This window comes from Lepidochelys olivacea (assembly GCF_965140295.1).
Source record: "Lepidochelys olivacea isolate rLepOli2 genome assembly, chromosome: 8".
NCBI classification, from domain to species: domain Eukaryota; kingdom Metazoa; phylum Chordata; order Testudines; family Cheloniidae; genus Lepidochelys; species Lepidochelys olivacea.
This window is the reverse complement of record NC_140418.1, coordinates 54,570,343-54,584,645: the sequence shown is the minus strand read 5'-3', so window position 1 is coordinate 54,584,645 and position 14,303 is coordinate 54,570,343. Positions and strand designations below refer to the sequence as shown.

Here is a 14,303-nt window from a genome sequence, read left to right as displayed (position 1 = left end):
AAGCAAAGCTCAGGGAGGAGATAGGGACATAAACCGATCAGAAAAGTAGAACACAAGACTCTTGCGATGGGTATCCTATTTTGACCAGGTTATGCTGGTACTCAAGTCAAGCCAGCTGCATCCGCCAAGCCACCATTTCCTTTTCTTTACTAGGCCACTGTTCTCTATGTGGCTGGAAGCCATGGAAAAGCAGACTGGTAAGAAAGTGACACCTCCGTGGAGCAGTTTCTCCTTTTGAAAGCAGGATTCCTGGGGATTGGGAAGACAGGCTGAGAATAGTTATAAACTGAAATTTAAAGAAGCCTATATGCTTGCCTTATGAAATAGGGAACTGTTTAAGGGCTGCGAAGTGATAGTGTGAAACAAAATGGCCAAATAACAGGACAAGCAAGGGGCTGCTGTCAGACAGCCAAACCCAAAATCCGTTAAGTCAATCCAAGAAGTCCCATGGATTATCGGATCTTTCCTCAGAAACCTGGAAAAATGCATTTACAAGTTCCAGGAATATGAAAATAGGAACAGATCCATTCTAAGAAACAGCCTTAGACTTACATATGCCAGAGGACCCTCATCAATATTGCAGCTGGTCCAAGGGTTCCAGTTTGACTGAGGGGGTGACCATGGGACAACTCCCATTTGATTCTGTCTCACGGATGGTTCAAAATGGGCCAGCTTTCCAATGTTGAGCAAAACTGGACAGCTTGGATCTTCAGGCTACAAGTTCAGAAAAAAAAAAAAAAAAAGTTTAATTAAACTGGTAAGATTGATGGGGAAAAACAGTGTAATAAAGTGTCTGAACTATGGCTGTTGATTAATTGCAGTTAATTCATGCGATTAACAAAAAAATTAATTGCAGTTTTAATTGTGCTGCTAAACAATAGAATACCAATTGAAATTAATTATTTTTGGATGTTTTTCTACATTTTCAAATATATTTATTTAAATTACAACACAGAATACAAAGTGTACAGTGCTCACTTTATGTTATTTGATTCCAAATATTTGCACTGCAAAAGTGATAAACAAAAGAAATTATATTCAAATTTTTCAGTTCACCTCACACAAGTACCATAATGCAATCTCTTTATTGTAAAAGTGCAATTTACTAATGTAGATTTTTTGTGTGTTACATAAGTGCACTCAAAAATAAAACAATGTAAAACTCCAGAGCCTACAAGTCCACTCAGTCCAACTTCTTGTTCAGCCAATCACAAAGACAAACAAGTTTGTTTACATTTATGGGAGATAATGCTGCCCACTTATTTACAATGTCACCTGAAAGTGAGAAGAGGTATTTGCATAGCACTTTTGTAGCTGGCATTGCAAGGTTTTTATGTACCAGATATGCTAAACATGCGTATGCTCCTTCATGCTTTAACCACCATTACAGAGGACTTGCTTCCATGCTGATGACGCTCGTTAAAAAAAATGTATGCAATTAATGAAATTTGTGACTGAACTCCTTGCGGGAGAATTGTATATCTCCTGTTCTGTTTTACCCACATTCTGCCATAGATTTCATGTTATGGCAGTCTCAAATGATGACCCAGCACATGTTCGTTTCAAGAACACTTTCACTGCAGATTTGACAAAATACGAAGGTACCAATGTGAGATTTCTAAAAAAAATAGCTACAGCACTCGACCCAAGGTTTAAGAATCTGAAGTGCCTTTCAAAATCTGAGAGGGATGAGGTGTGAAGCATTCTTTCATAAGTCTTAAAAGAGCAACACTCTGATGTGAAAACTACAGAACCCAGACCACCAAAACCAAAAAAAAACAAACAACCTTCTGCTGGTGGCATCTGACTCAGATGATGAAAATGAACATGTGTTGGTCCACACTGCTTTGGATTGTTGTCAAGCAGAACCCGTCATCAGCATGGTGGTTGAAGCATGAAGGGACATATGAATCTTTAGAGCATTTGACACATGAGTATCTTGTGACACCAGCTACAACAATGCCATGTGAACACCTGTTCTCACTTTCAGGTGACATTGTAAACAAGAAGCAGGTAGTATTATCTCCAGTAAATGTAAACAAACTTGGTTGTCTGAGCGATTGGCTGAAAAGAAGTAGGACTGAGTGGACTTGTAGGCTCTGAAGTTTTAGATTGCTTTATGGAGTGCAGTTATTTGTACATAAATTTTACACCTGTATGTTCAACTTTCATGACAAAGATTGCACTACAGTACTTGTATTAGGTTAACTGAAATATACTATTTCTTATGTTTTTACAGAGCAAATATTTGTAATTAAAAAAGTGAGCACTGTAAACTTTGTATTTTGTGTTGTAATTGAAATAAATATATTTGAAAATGTAGAAACCATCCAAAAATATTTAAATAAATTGTATTCTATTATTGTTTAAATCGCACAATTAATCTCACGATTAATGTTTTTAATCGCTTGACAGCCCAAGTCTAAACCATACACTCACTTGTGGCATGACCTCAAGAGAAAGCTCCTGAATGATGCTATTCAGCTGATTTTCCAAATCAGGAGAGACCACCACTTCATAAGGCTCTACCTGTGAAATTAAAAATACTGTAATAAAACCCCAAGATATCCACAAAAAAAGGCTCGGCACAAGAACCTCACTGGAGAATATAATGAAACGCTAAGAGGCTTCTAAGGAGAGAGAAGTTAAAAGGGACACTGACAGCTCAGAACTCATATTTATTAAAGGTACTTTTTGTACAAAATGTAAGTTCAACAATAATCTATGCTTTTAAAAAAAACTGTTGTTTTTTTGTTTGTTTGTTAAAATGAACATGTAGACATTCCTTTCACTGTTTGCAATCAAAATACTGCAGTACTGTTAACACAAGAGAACCTGAAACTGATTGGTCTGCTGAGAAGTTAAATTAAGTTTGCCAGAAGCTGGGAATGGGCAACATGTGATGGATCACTTGATGCTTACACCAGTTCTGTCCATTCCCTCTGGGGCATCTGGCATTGGCCACTGTCAGAGACAGGATATTGGGCTAGACGGACCTTTGGTCTGACCCAGTATGGCCGTTCTTATGTTAAGTTGAAAAAATTATATTTTTTATTTTTAGTTTTACTATTCTAGAATGTGACCATGAATAAAACAAGCCCTTATTTTTCAATACGCCCGCATACCTCTCTGTTGCTCCAAGCGCGCATATGCACGCACACACACACACATAAATACACATGTAGTTACTTCTCTGTTCATCCCAGCCACTCATCTTTCCCCAGATCAAAATCAATTTCTGGTTCTGGACATCAGAAAATTGCATTGGCTTCCCAAGTTTAAACACAGAGCATAAGCAAGCAGGGACAAATTTACACCAGTTCACTGCTCCTTCTGACTCAGTATCTACTTCTCCTATAGCAGACTCACTGTTTCTCCTTCCTTCTTCTTTGTCTGCCCAGTGTAGGGCTCGATGACCCCAAGATGGTAGAGCTGTCTGACCAGGGACAGAGCACAGGACTGTGCTGCCAGCTTTTTGTTTGATCCATGCTCACGAGCAAAGATTCCTGCAGCACACAAACATTAAGGTTACAGTAGCCAATGATGCATGTTGTCTGTGTGGGTAAACAGCTTTAGCATAAGATAGCAATATGAAATGGGTTTAGTGGCTACTTAGAAGTAGGTTTCAGTAATGATCCCTACTGAGAAGAGGGACTCCCAGTTCCAGCCAGGCTGTAACCAACACAAGTAAATTAACAGTACAGTATTAATGATGGCAGGTTTACCTTACGGCATTCAGCCTACCCAGGCTTAACGGGGCTTTTTCACAACAGTTGTGAAAGCCAGGACTCCCTTACAGCACTCACCTGGACCAGGCTATGCTGCAGGCCCATTTTCAATTTCAAGCCATCAGTCTACAAATCCATAGAGACTTAACACTTGTTTTTCTTGTGTCTTCAAACACCTGACAGTTTGGTCATTTTATGCCACCACACTACATCAATTTTACTGCATTATGGACATTATAAAAAGATGATCAATTGACTGATGAAGTTTCTAATTGTGTAGATATCTGCTGTAAGTTGAAATCACAAGATTGAGACTTGTGTGCTTGGTATCTTTAAAAAAAAGAACCCACAAGTTTCTAACTAGCTGTCTTGAAATTGTGTAATTTTTGTGATTCTCCAGGGTTCCCCCTTCAACTCCCACCCATCTTCCTCCATCCTAGTCCTGTATATCTCTATCCTGGGTCACTGTCTAGATACTTAACCTGAGCAAGGTGGGTTCTTGAATGTTCCTAGTTCTAGCTCTTTGCTTGTTTTGGACTTTACTGCAATAGACTTCCATGAAGGCAGAGGCCAGCTCGTTAAAAATAATTTCTAAAAGCAATAATTCAAGCAGTGCAATAATACTAGATACCTGCATCCCTCAGGTGGTTGAAAGCCAAGAGTCTTAAGCTATTTCACTAACCAGACATATGGGTATTTGAAACCACCATACACTATGTAACCGGTTATCACAGGCCATCCCTTTACAGTGTACAAAGGAAAGGCCTATGTGTTTAGTGAACAAGCAGCTGAAAGGCTTACTGGGGCCCACTGGGGCACTGGCAGCAGTGCATTATTGCATGAAATACCATCCAACTAGTGTTGCATGTACTCATAATTATTCTCATGTTTCTCTGCTCTAAGACCCATAACTAACCAGAAAAGGAGGACACTTACTTCTGCCCAGCTGCTTGACATAAATGGTCATTTCTGCAATAAAGCTCCTGTAACACACAGAGAGACACAGTTAAGGCTTTCATTCCTGAGAGCGGCTGAACCCGACATTTCCAAGATGGCCAGGCTTTCCAACTGTTTAGACAAAGCTCATCAAAACTCAATTATAAAACAATTTCCTCAATTCTAGAACAAATGAAACATTAAACCTTAAAATGTGTTTTTCTCTGAAAACCCTTGTACCGTGACACCTTCTCAATTGTGAGATCTTCTCCCTGTGTATTTTGAGCAGTAGATTCATACTACAACAACTAATGACAAATACAATTCTAGTGCTTTTAATCCCATAAAAGCTAATTCAGCTGAGTGAACTGGATTCTAGTTTAACTGATCTATCAATTGTTCCAGTTGCAGATCCAGATTCTTCCCTTACTTGTACTCTATGCAACTTGACAGATAATGGGCAACATCAGGGGGCTGGGGGGGGGGAGAGGAACAGTATTTGGACTGATATCCTAGTAAAATGCAGCTTAACTTTTGAACTGAAGAGTGACTTTGAAGGACTGGCAATTGGAAAAAAAAAAATCAGGTAATTTGAGTATGTCTGATCTGGACTCAAACACAGAAACCCATGTCCTCATTTTACAGGTACTTTTCAGGACAGAACCTTAAACTGACAGCACAAGACAACTATCTGATGAGCCCCAAAGAGGATGGATTTGGGAGGGGCGGTTGGATATCTTCACTTGTTTACCCCAGATTCAAGGTATATATGTTTGGACACAAGAACAGGCTCCTATCCTGCCTGGAATCAAGTGGTGAAGTGTGACCAAATAGGCAGATAACAGAGTTGCCTTTGTATTGTAGTCAACAGTTCTGTTAACAAGATTCCTATATGCTGTACTGCCTAACACTGAAATCTAGAGCAATCTGCTCAGACTGCCCTCATTTCCATGTGTTCTGGCTTTGCCTTCAGTCAGAACACAAACATTCGGACTGCTAACCATATAGCAAACTCGTTAAAGAGACTACTGGTACATTGATTAAGGCTGTGATTTTCAGAGAAGCTTAAGGGAATAAGACACCCAACTTCCACTGAAATTCAATGGGCATTGGGCACCTACCTCACAAGTTTTGGCTTTTTTTTTTTTTTTTATTTTTTAAATCACAGCACAAATGCGTGTTCGAAGATTAGAAATTAAAACCATGTTGTTATAACTTTGGGTTTAAACTTGCAAATCTGATCCAAGGTGTTTGGGCTCTAACGGATGCAGTTCCTCTCTGAAAACTATGCCTCTGGTGCTTCCACTGCTGCAGGCAGAACCTTGCAGCTAGGACATGGCCTTGATTTCTCGCTGTAAATAAAACAAAGGTTAGGTGAGGCTTTAAGTTCAATGTTAGACTCCTTCCTGCACCACCAGTGAACTGACCTTCAGGCACAGCGGCTTCATGAGTCAAAGGCCACTGGCTCTCAGGGATACATCAGCCACCCTTTCATTAATGACCGATGCCAGTATGTTTCTCAGCCAGGCTTATAGTCAGCACTCAATCTCATTCTCCTCCACCTAAGGGGGGAACAGCGACACCAGAAATCAGTTTACAATAGACTCCCATGTGATTGCTTAGTTCGGCCTAAGCAGAAGCACATGTGTGAATGAACACAGATCTCTGGTGTCGCCGTCTGCTACCCCTTTCAGCATGAAACAAGAGCAGCAATGCTGTACCCTGACTGCCAGTGGAGCCCCAAAAAGGTAAAAGTCTCATCCCATCATTTGCTAAAATACTCATTTTGTATTCTGTGCACCAGAAGTTCTACATTTACATTCCTGTCACTCAAAATAAACCCTCTTGATTCCAAATGTATGCTATTATCAAGTACTTGTACCCACTCAGTTTTGAAGGGACAGTGACAAAAAAATCCACTGAAGATACATATTTTGCCTTTAAAATTCCTCACTTATGGAAGCGTAAAACTGACACTCGATATAAAGAATATTAAAAAAAAAAATCAGAACTGGCAAGTTATACATAGACTTGGAAGGATTACATTTTTATTGGTAAATGTCAGCAAGTTTAGATTTCATCATACACATACAAATGGACAAAAGACATTACCATCAATGATAATCAAAATTTACAGATATGCAAAGTAAGAAAAATGCTGCCTGAGAACTTACAAGGAAAATAAGCTTAAATCAAACTGTCTCTTGACATGTGATATTTACAATTAGTGTTTGGTTTCTAAAGCTTTAACTCTCTGAATCTCAGTGTCTGCCATTAAACAACTGTTTGACAGACTCAGTTTTGTACAACTGAAAATTTAAAAACATTGATATTGTGTCAAAATTATTTAAAAAAAATCAAAAATTGAATTCTGCCAAGCCTAGATATACGTGAGGATTGTGCTTCCTGAAAATACTACCACCCCACTTCTGCAATTCAGAGAGATAGTGCAACTATTCCTCTGCTTTTACTGTATATATACCAGAAGGATTCATCTAATATGCAAATTTACTCCTGGCCTCTAATATCAGAATAGGTCTGAAGGGTCAGATGCACTGCAACAGGTTTCTCTCACAATCCACTCTCTTTCCAACATGCTGATCCACGTGAGAGTAATCCATACGAGCCTTCCTGGGAGTAATAAATACTACACCCTGGAATGCTCTCTGGAAGAACAGCAAGCAGGCTGAGAAACATACTAGCACCAACCACTACCCCCACTTTCCTCAACTACATGGATTTTAAGGTCTCCACCCACAAGGGACCCGTACCACCACATACACTAACAGCAACCTGCAGATAACAGAAGTAAACAATCTGCTGAACAACACTTAGAACTTGAATTTTATATGTACTCAGTAGTTACAGTTAGTCCTCACCCCACTCATTTGGGAGAGGTAAGTGCCCAACATTTGGAAACTGAAATGGAAGTGAACTGACTTGAAGCAATGGCAATACAAGGTTTACATGAATACCAGGATGTCTTAGTGTCAAACACATAATGTGTTCATATATCTGAAAAAGATTTTTATGAAATTTCCCACCATTAACAGGAATTGACTGGAGAGGTACTTCAGAGTTCCTGGCAATCTTCTGTAAGTAGATCAAGGGATATTGGAATTAGAGAAAACAAAAATCCAGCTGTCTCTTGATAATAGCATAACCTTCGGAGAACACATTTGGGATGGCAAAGGGCACAGCACCTTTCAAAAGGCTTATCTATACAGAACTGATGTATTAGAAAACAAAGTATAATAGCGTTTCTCACCACAAAATGATTCTAGTAAGATAGAAAACAGACTTTCCCTGCCACAAAAAGTTTGGTTTTTTTTCAAAAATGTGAGAGTCCCAAGTTTGGATGAAAACTCAAACTTGTGAATTTTTCCACAGAATGGAAATAATTCCATTTCAGAAGAACTGAAATAGTATTTTTCAGCTTGCTGCCTCACTCACCAGGGAGCCAAACAGCCTAGGATCCTGACCGGTTGGCAGGAAACCAGGCTGGCCAGCCTTCCTGGTTTCTGCCAAAACTTTCAATACAATCAACACATTCCCACAGAACACTGATTCCATTGAATCAGCGTATTTCAATGGAAATTTTCAACCAGCTCTATCAGTAACAATTGTTAAGTATCCATTAGATACATTCCCTGCTTAACCTAATTTAAGCATTACACATTAACATGTCCTTAATGTATTTTATAGTGAGTAGCACAAATGATTATTTACTGCTGAGACAACTGCCTAGCAATCAAACTGAGACCTCTCAGTTAACCAGATCATAGCAATATTACCACTATAAAGTGCAAAGCAAAAGGCATTTCTTTAAGCAAGTGCCAAAACTACCAGACAAACATTTCTCCACAGTGTCATCCATATCCCAGTGCCAAGGATCTCTTCCCCCTCCCTCCCAAGGTCCAAAAGCACAGACGCCATTCTTCTAACACATTGGATAGGACACTGCAAAGCCAAATACACTTTTTAAAATCAACTTAGAAAGGAAAAAAGGAGCTGCTGAAGATTAACATGAGGCACAATCCCCTCTTTCCAGGGACTACTGCTCATTGGCTTTTTTTAAGAGCTGCTGACCAAGGAACAAAAGCTTTCCCACACAGGACTGCAGAGTACTACAAACTAGATAAATAGGATAGCTCCCAGAAAGGATTCCTCTTGCCCATGAATGTTTCTAACCCTTGTTACAGAAGGATATGAGTGAAACTAGCAAACCTGTTGTGATCAGGCCCCACTTGAGTGTATTTATATTCTCCCTGGACCTTCTCCTTTTGGAAAAACTGGTTCAGACGCGCCTTAGCATTCTCCAAGGTCCAATTTCCATGAAGACCAGCATTTAAGTCCACTTCTTCTGACTCCAAGGTCTAATATTGAAAACAATTTAAATTTACTGGCTCTAACCGTAAATGTTTGTTACAAGTATGTTTAAAACAAAATTTAAAAGTCAAGTTTCCTAATTGGTCAGTGTGCCAAAGAATAGTCAGGAATTTTCACAAGAAATCAAAGTGTCTTTAGGGCCTCAAGACTATTTCCTCAGACTGCAACAGCAAAGAGTCTGTATAAACAATATAAATGTTGATATGACGACAATCTAACCGTCAGTGTACCCAGAATTATTCTGTTACTAATTTAAGATAGTAAATTAGTTACAGTAGTTAGCAGTTTGTTGGATGTTAACAGTAACCAGATAGTTCCTTCACTGATAAATCTTCTGCCAGTTAAAACATTACAAAATACTGAACTCCTAAAAATTACAAGCACGGCTGCAAATTCTAATCAATAATTAATGGGTGTTGAAAATACTTGTTTCAGAGCTAAAGTAGAATTAGATAGGTTAACTTACAGCCTGTGCCTCCTGCTCCTCTTTCCTTGAATAGTAATCCTTCAGATTGGCTCCACGGTCCCACTGAGCTCCACCATAGCCAGAGCTTCCAACTCCGGCAGCCGGACCACCACCTAAGGGGGGGAAAAGAAGGTTAACCCCTCTCCTAACAATTGCGAGATGCATGCTGAGAAGTCAGGTGCTCTAAAGAGGAAAGATAAAAATTTGAACTATTCCCGGCCAAGCCTCCGAAATACTCAACTACTTTTAGTTATCTTCTTTATGAAGAAACACACATAGGAGACAAAGATACTATAAGGTAAAATATGTATTACACACACGTATATATAAAATGTAAGTTACAGATATTCAAAGTCTTACCTGTTTCACTCTTCAGTGCCAAATGTGGAGGAAGAGGTCCGCCCAGAGTAGAAACACGTTCACCAGCATCTCCCCGTGCTTCAGGCACTATTCCATCCGGAGCATCAGCAGCTCCTGCCTGGAGAAGGGAAACTGCCCATGAATGGCAATGCCACCAACTTCATATAAAACGACAGAACTTTTCATTCAACCCTCATGTCAGAAAATTTGTCATACAATTTAAAGATATGTTTGTTATAGAACATTGTTGTCAGAAGCTTCCATTTAAAACATTTAAAAAGCTTGACTGCTGAGCATTTAAGCGCTTTCAGGGGTCCTACTGAAACTCACAATTTAACATTCCTAGTTGCTTCAGGCGACAGGAAAAAAGTGAGCTTATGGTCCATGGCTTATATAGCCATGATAAACAAGATACACTGAATGCACTGTATAATTACACACAAAAACCTATGTTAAAAGAACATTATTAATATTGCAAAAATCAAGCATTCAAACGTTAAGCAGTTAGCTAGACAATCTTAATTCAGCCCCATTATATACATGCATTATAACAGTCTAATTACACAGTCACATATGCTCTAATAAATTGGTTAGTCTCTAAGGTGCCACAAGTCCTCCTTTTCTTTTTACAGTCACATATAGTTTTCCCACAGGACCCCAGCCCACTCAGTTAGCAGAAAAGATCTCCTCTAGGAACGAATCATGGTTGTGTTGTGAAGGAGATTTGGCTGTAAGACACCATTCTTCATTTGCTGTAGAAGTTGGAAAATGAGAACCTATTGCGGTTTCCAGAACACAGCGGGCCTAAGCCCACCGGTAGCTAAAGGCCCTCCCCAGGCTAAGGCAGAGGGAGACAGTGAACCTAGGCCACAACTGAATACTGGGAACAACAAATGAAAAAAACAGGGATGGGAGTGAAGGTTGTAGTGTGAAAAATCAGGGAACTGGAAGGGGACCCCAAGCAGAGAACCACTGACAGCACCCAGACCGCTCAAAGACATCCAAGGAGTCAACGGACACTGCCCAGAGGAAAACTGCTCACAAACATGACTGCACGAGGGATCAGAAGTAGGCCCCACAGTCGCAGAGCAACCCCCGGCAAACCCCTGCCCCAGGCAAATTCCTCTTCTGACCATCTTGGCCAGCACCATTACAAGGTGCAGTGAATGAGTCAGGGAACTGAAGAAAGATACAGTCTCATGGTTAGGGCAGGTGAATGCTGCCTGGAGAAACAGATTCTAGCCCTGCCTCTACCAGAGAGTTCTTACATGATGCTACGCAAGTTACTTAAACCAAACTTTTCACAGGTGGTCATTAACTGAATGTTCCTCAATTTCTGAGTGCCTGACTTGAGACCCAGGGTCTGATTTGTAGAAGTACTGAAGTCAATGGGAGCCTGTTTTATAATGCTAACTATTCTGAAAAGACAGGTCCCAGGGGCCTCAAAATGGGCACTCAAGATTAGTGACTATTCTTGACCCTAATCTCTCTGTGCCACAATTCTCCATCTGTAAAATAGGGTAAGATGACCCTCCCATCTCACAGAGGTTTCTCAGGTGCTGCCAACCCTGCCTATAATAAATCAGGGCTTGAAAAATTCACTCACCAGTAGTGAGCAGGAAGCTTTTCCTGATGAATAGGATGATCAAAGCTACCAATTTCTTCTGATCACAAACTTCCATTAAAAATAATCTTCATAACTATGGGGTCTAGACTCTAACCAGGCAGAAATGGTACAGTACCGCTTGCCTGGGTCTACAGACTGCTCCAGTGCCTCAGCAAAGCTATGAGCAACAGACCAAAAGACAAGATTACCATCAATTTACAGCTGATATTCAGTGTTCTGTGGCAAAGACATACTTGACACTTTTACATCACAATTGCTTGACCAAACTATGACCAGTGCCAGCGGTATCCAAACGAAAAGACAACCCAAAAGCAGCAGAAAGCCACTGCTTCCCAGGAAAAGGGCAATATGGCAGAGGATCTTAAATCCATTCCTGGTTTCATTACACAGTGATGAAAAATAGCTTATAAAACTATTAGAGCAGTCATAAGAGACTGGCTCCTGCAATCTCCTCCAGTATTGTATTCCTAGGGGAATCCTGCACCAAAAAATTAAAAATTCTACATATTTTATTTGTCAAAGTAACAATATAAATCACAACAGTTTCAATTATTTTTGGTCATTTATTTCAAAATACCTGTCAGCAAGAATGTCTGTAACAATACAGACAACAAAAAAGAGTCAGGAAATGTTTTTTGACAAATAGATTCCTTACTAGGCATATTAATATAGAACTCTGAGTAATAATTCATTTAAACTACAATACAGAACCATATTTCCCGCACCCCTCAGAAGCGATGCAAAGACTTTGGGGAGTCAGGAGTAATGGAGGAGCTGAGGGAGAGGGAAGTAAATTGCTGAGAAGGAGCCTGGGTGCGAACTTGGAGGGTTGTTGGGTATGGGTGGGAAAAGTACAGAACAGGGAGGGATTGTTAGGGAACTTCCCCCATGCAGACCCTGGCTGACCCCTAGCCTCTTCCATTCAGTCAGGCACATCTGCCCCTTTCCCCATGTGTTCCTGCACCCCTCATGTGTTCTTGCACCCCCTGTCCAGGTGTTCCTCCATCCCCACTCAGACACCCACTCTTCCCCATCCCCATGTGGTCCTGCAACCCTCCCCGTGTCCCTGTACCCCCAACCAGCCACTCCCTTGTCCCTATGTAGCCGTGCACCTCCACATTCAGCCCCTGCCCTAGTCTGTCCTCTCCCACTAGTCCTTATGAGCCCGCCTGCCCCCCCCCAGCAGCCCCATGCTATCTGTCTCCCCATAGCTCCTGTTCCTGGGTCTTCTACTTCACCTCAGGCTGAGGTGGAAAGCCTGGGTCTTCTACTTCACCTTAGGCTTTCCCCTTCCAGGAACAGTGGCTCCTACATTTAGATCCAGAGGTCCCAGGTTCAATCTCTGCTGCTAACAACCTACTTAGCAGCACAACATTACAAGTTACCTCCTGAGAGGATCAAACCTGCTCTCCTCCGTGACAGATGCGGACAAAGATACTTACCCCTAAAGCTGGAATTTCTTCACTCTTGATTTCATTCAACCGAACTAAGTAATTAAGGAAGTCCCTAGCAGCATTGCTCTGTGCATCTTTCTTGTTTGTGGAATTGCCCATTCCAGTGTAGTTAAAACCTTCCACCCGAACCTGCAACAGACAAAAAAATGACTCTCAGGTAAGTGTTTACAACACCAAAACCTCACCATGTGAATACCCAACCAATTCCAGTGGACTCTCAATCAACATGGAATCTCAGCTCTTTCTATTCACTCCTGGCTCCCTTACTAGTTGAGCATCTTCCCCAGAGCAGATAGCTGGGTCTCAACTTTTTAAGTGCTAGCGGCTTTTAGCCATGCCAGAGGCTGTGCACATACCCTACACCCCCTCCCCATTATTTCTTTTCTGCTTCATTGGGCAGTAAGTCATTCAGGATGTCAACATTTTTATTGGAACAACAGCTAGGGCTGAAATGGGGTTTATTATGCTGGCACGTGTTACTGCTTGCCTCAACCAGTTCTTTGCTCTATAGAGAAATTGAGCACAGGGCCTGGTTTTGGTCAGCCAACAAACGTGAAGTGGCAGAAGCCGGCTAATTACACTAATAAGGCCCCTCATTGTAAATCAATGAATTGTCCACGGTGGTGCATAAATATTAGACACAATACATGAAAGGGCCAAGCCTGTAAGCAGAGCCACCCAGGCACCGCTCCTACTTTTTAGGGTGAGAAAGGGGAAAAGGATGAGGTAGCAAAATGGCCGTGGAGCCAATGCTCCTTTCCCTGGCGTGGGGCTGTACACAGACGGGGGACAGGGAGCGGGTGTCCATGCCGGGCGGCGCGGACGGCATCCTTGACTGGCCCCTTAACTTCGACTTGCGCAACTAAACCCCAGGGCCGGCCCCGCCCCGCCCCGCCCCGCGCGGTTACACCCCGCGCCTGCGGCTGCCGGCCCAGTGTACGGAGACAAGCCACGCCGGCCGCGGCGCCGCTCTACGTGCCGCCGGGACCGGGACCGCGCCGACGCCGCGGTGAGGCGCCCGCGCCCCCGGCCAGCCCGCCGCGCCCAGGGCCGCACCTCACACATGAACTTCTGCCGGTTCTTGTTGCCCACGGCGCGGATCTCGTAGGTCGGCGTCACCTTCCTCTTGCCGCACCAGGCGTACAGGAAGTTCTTCACGTCCCCCATGGCGCGGCCTCTGCGGGGACAGCGCGACCGTTAGCGCCGCTGGGTCAGGGCCGGGAAGCGGGCAAGAGCCGCGCGCCTCTCCAGCAATGGGGGCAATGATGGGGGAGAGCGCAGCTCCTAGCCAACGACGGCGCATGCGCACAAGCAAAACGCGGACTGCGCACTCTATCAGGCCC

General features: G+C 42.1%; 1 protein-coding gene across 2 annotated transcripts in view; it reads right to left on the bottom strand.

The window, feature by feature from the left end:
• The window catches only part of DHX9 (DExH-box helicase 9), a 40,862-nt gene extending 26,559 nt beyond the window's left edge, over positions 1-14,303 (bottom strand). Inside the window, exons 1-9 of one of the 2 annotated variants that reach the window (XM_084637151.1) lie at positions 14,017-14,303; positions 12,949-13,089; positions 9,880-9,997; positions 9,520-9,632; positions 8,892-9,040; positions 4,665-4,711; positions 3,370-3,506; positions 2,440-2,529; positions 553-714 (exon numbers count right to left, since the gene is read on the bottom strand). In XM_084637151.1, the coding sequence (XP_084493277.1) occupies positions 553-714; positions 2,440-2,529; positions 3,370-3,506; positions 4,665-4,711; positions 8,892-9,040; positions 9,520-9,632; positions 9,880-9,997; positions 12,949-13,089; positions 14,017-14,127 (1,068 nt within the window). In that variant the 5' untranslated portion in view covers positions 14,128-14,303. Of the gene's footprint in view, positions 1-552; positions 715-2,439; positions 2,530-3,369; positions 3,507-4,664; positions 4,712-6,091; positions 6,227-8,891; positions 9,041-9,519; positions 9,633-9,879; positions 9,998-12,948; positions 13,090-14,016 lie in introns of those variants that run through there. The other variant, XM_084637152.1, reaches the window with a different exon arrangement.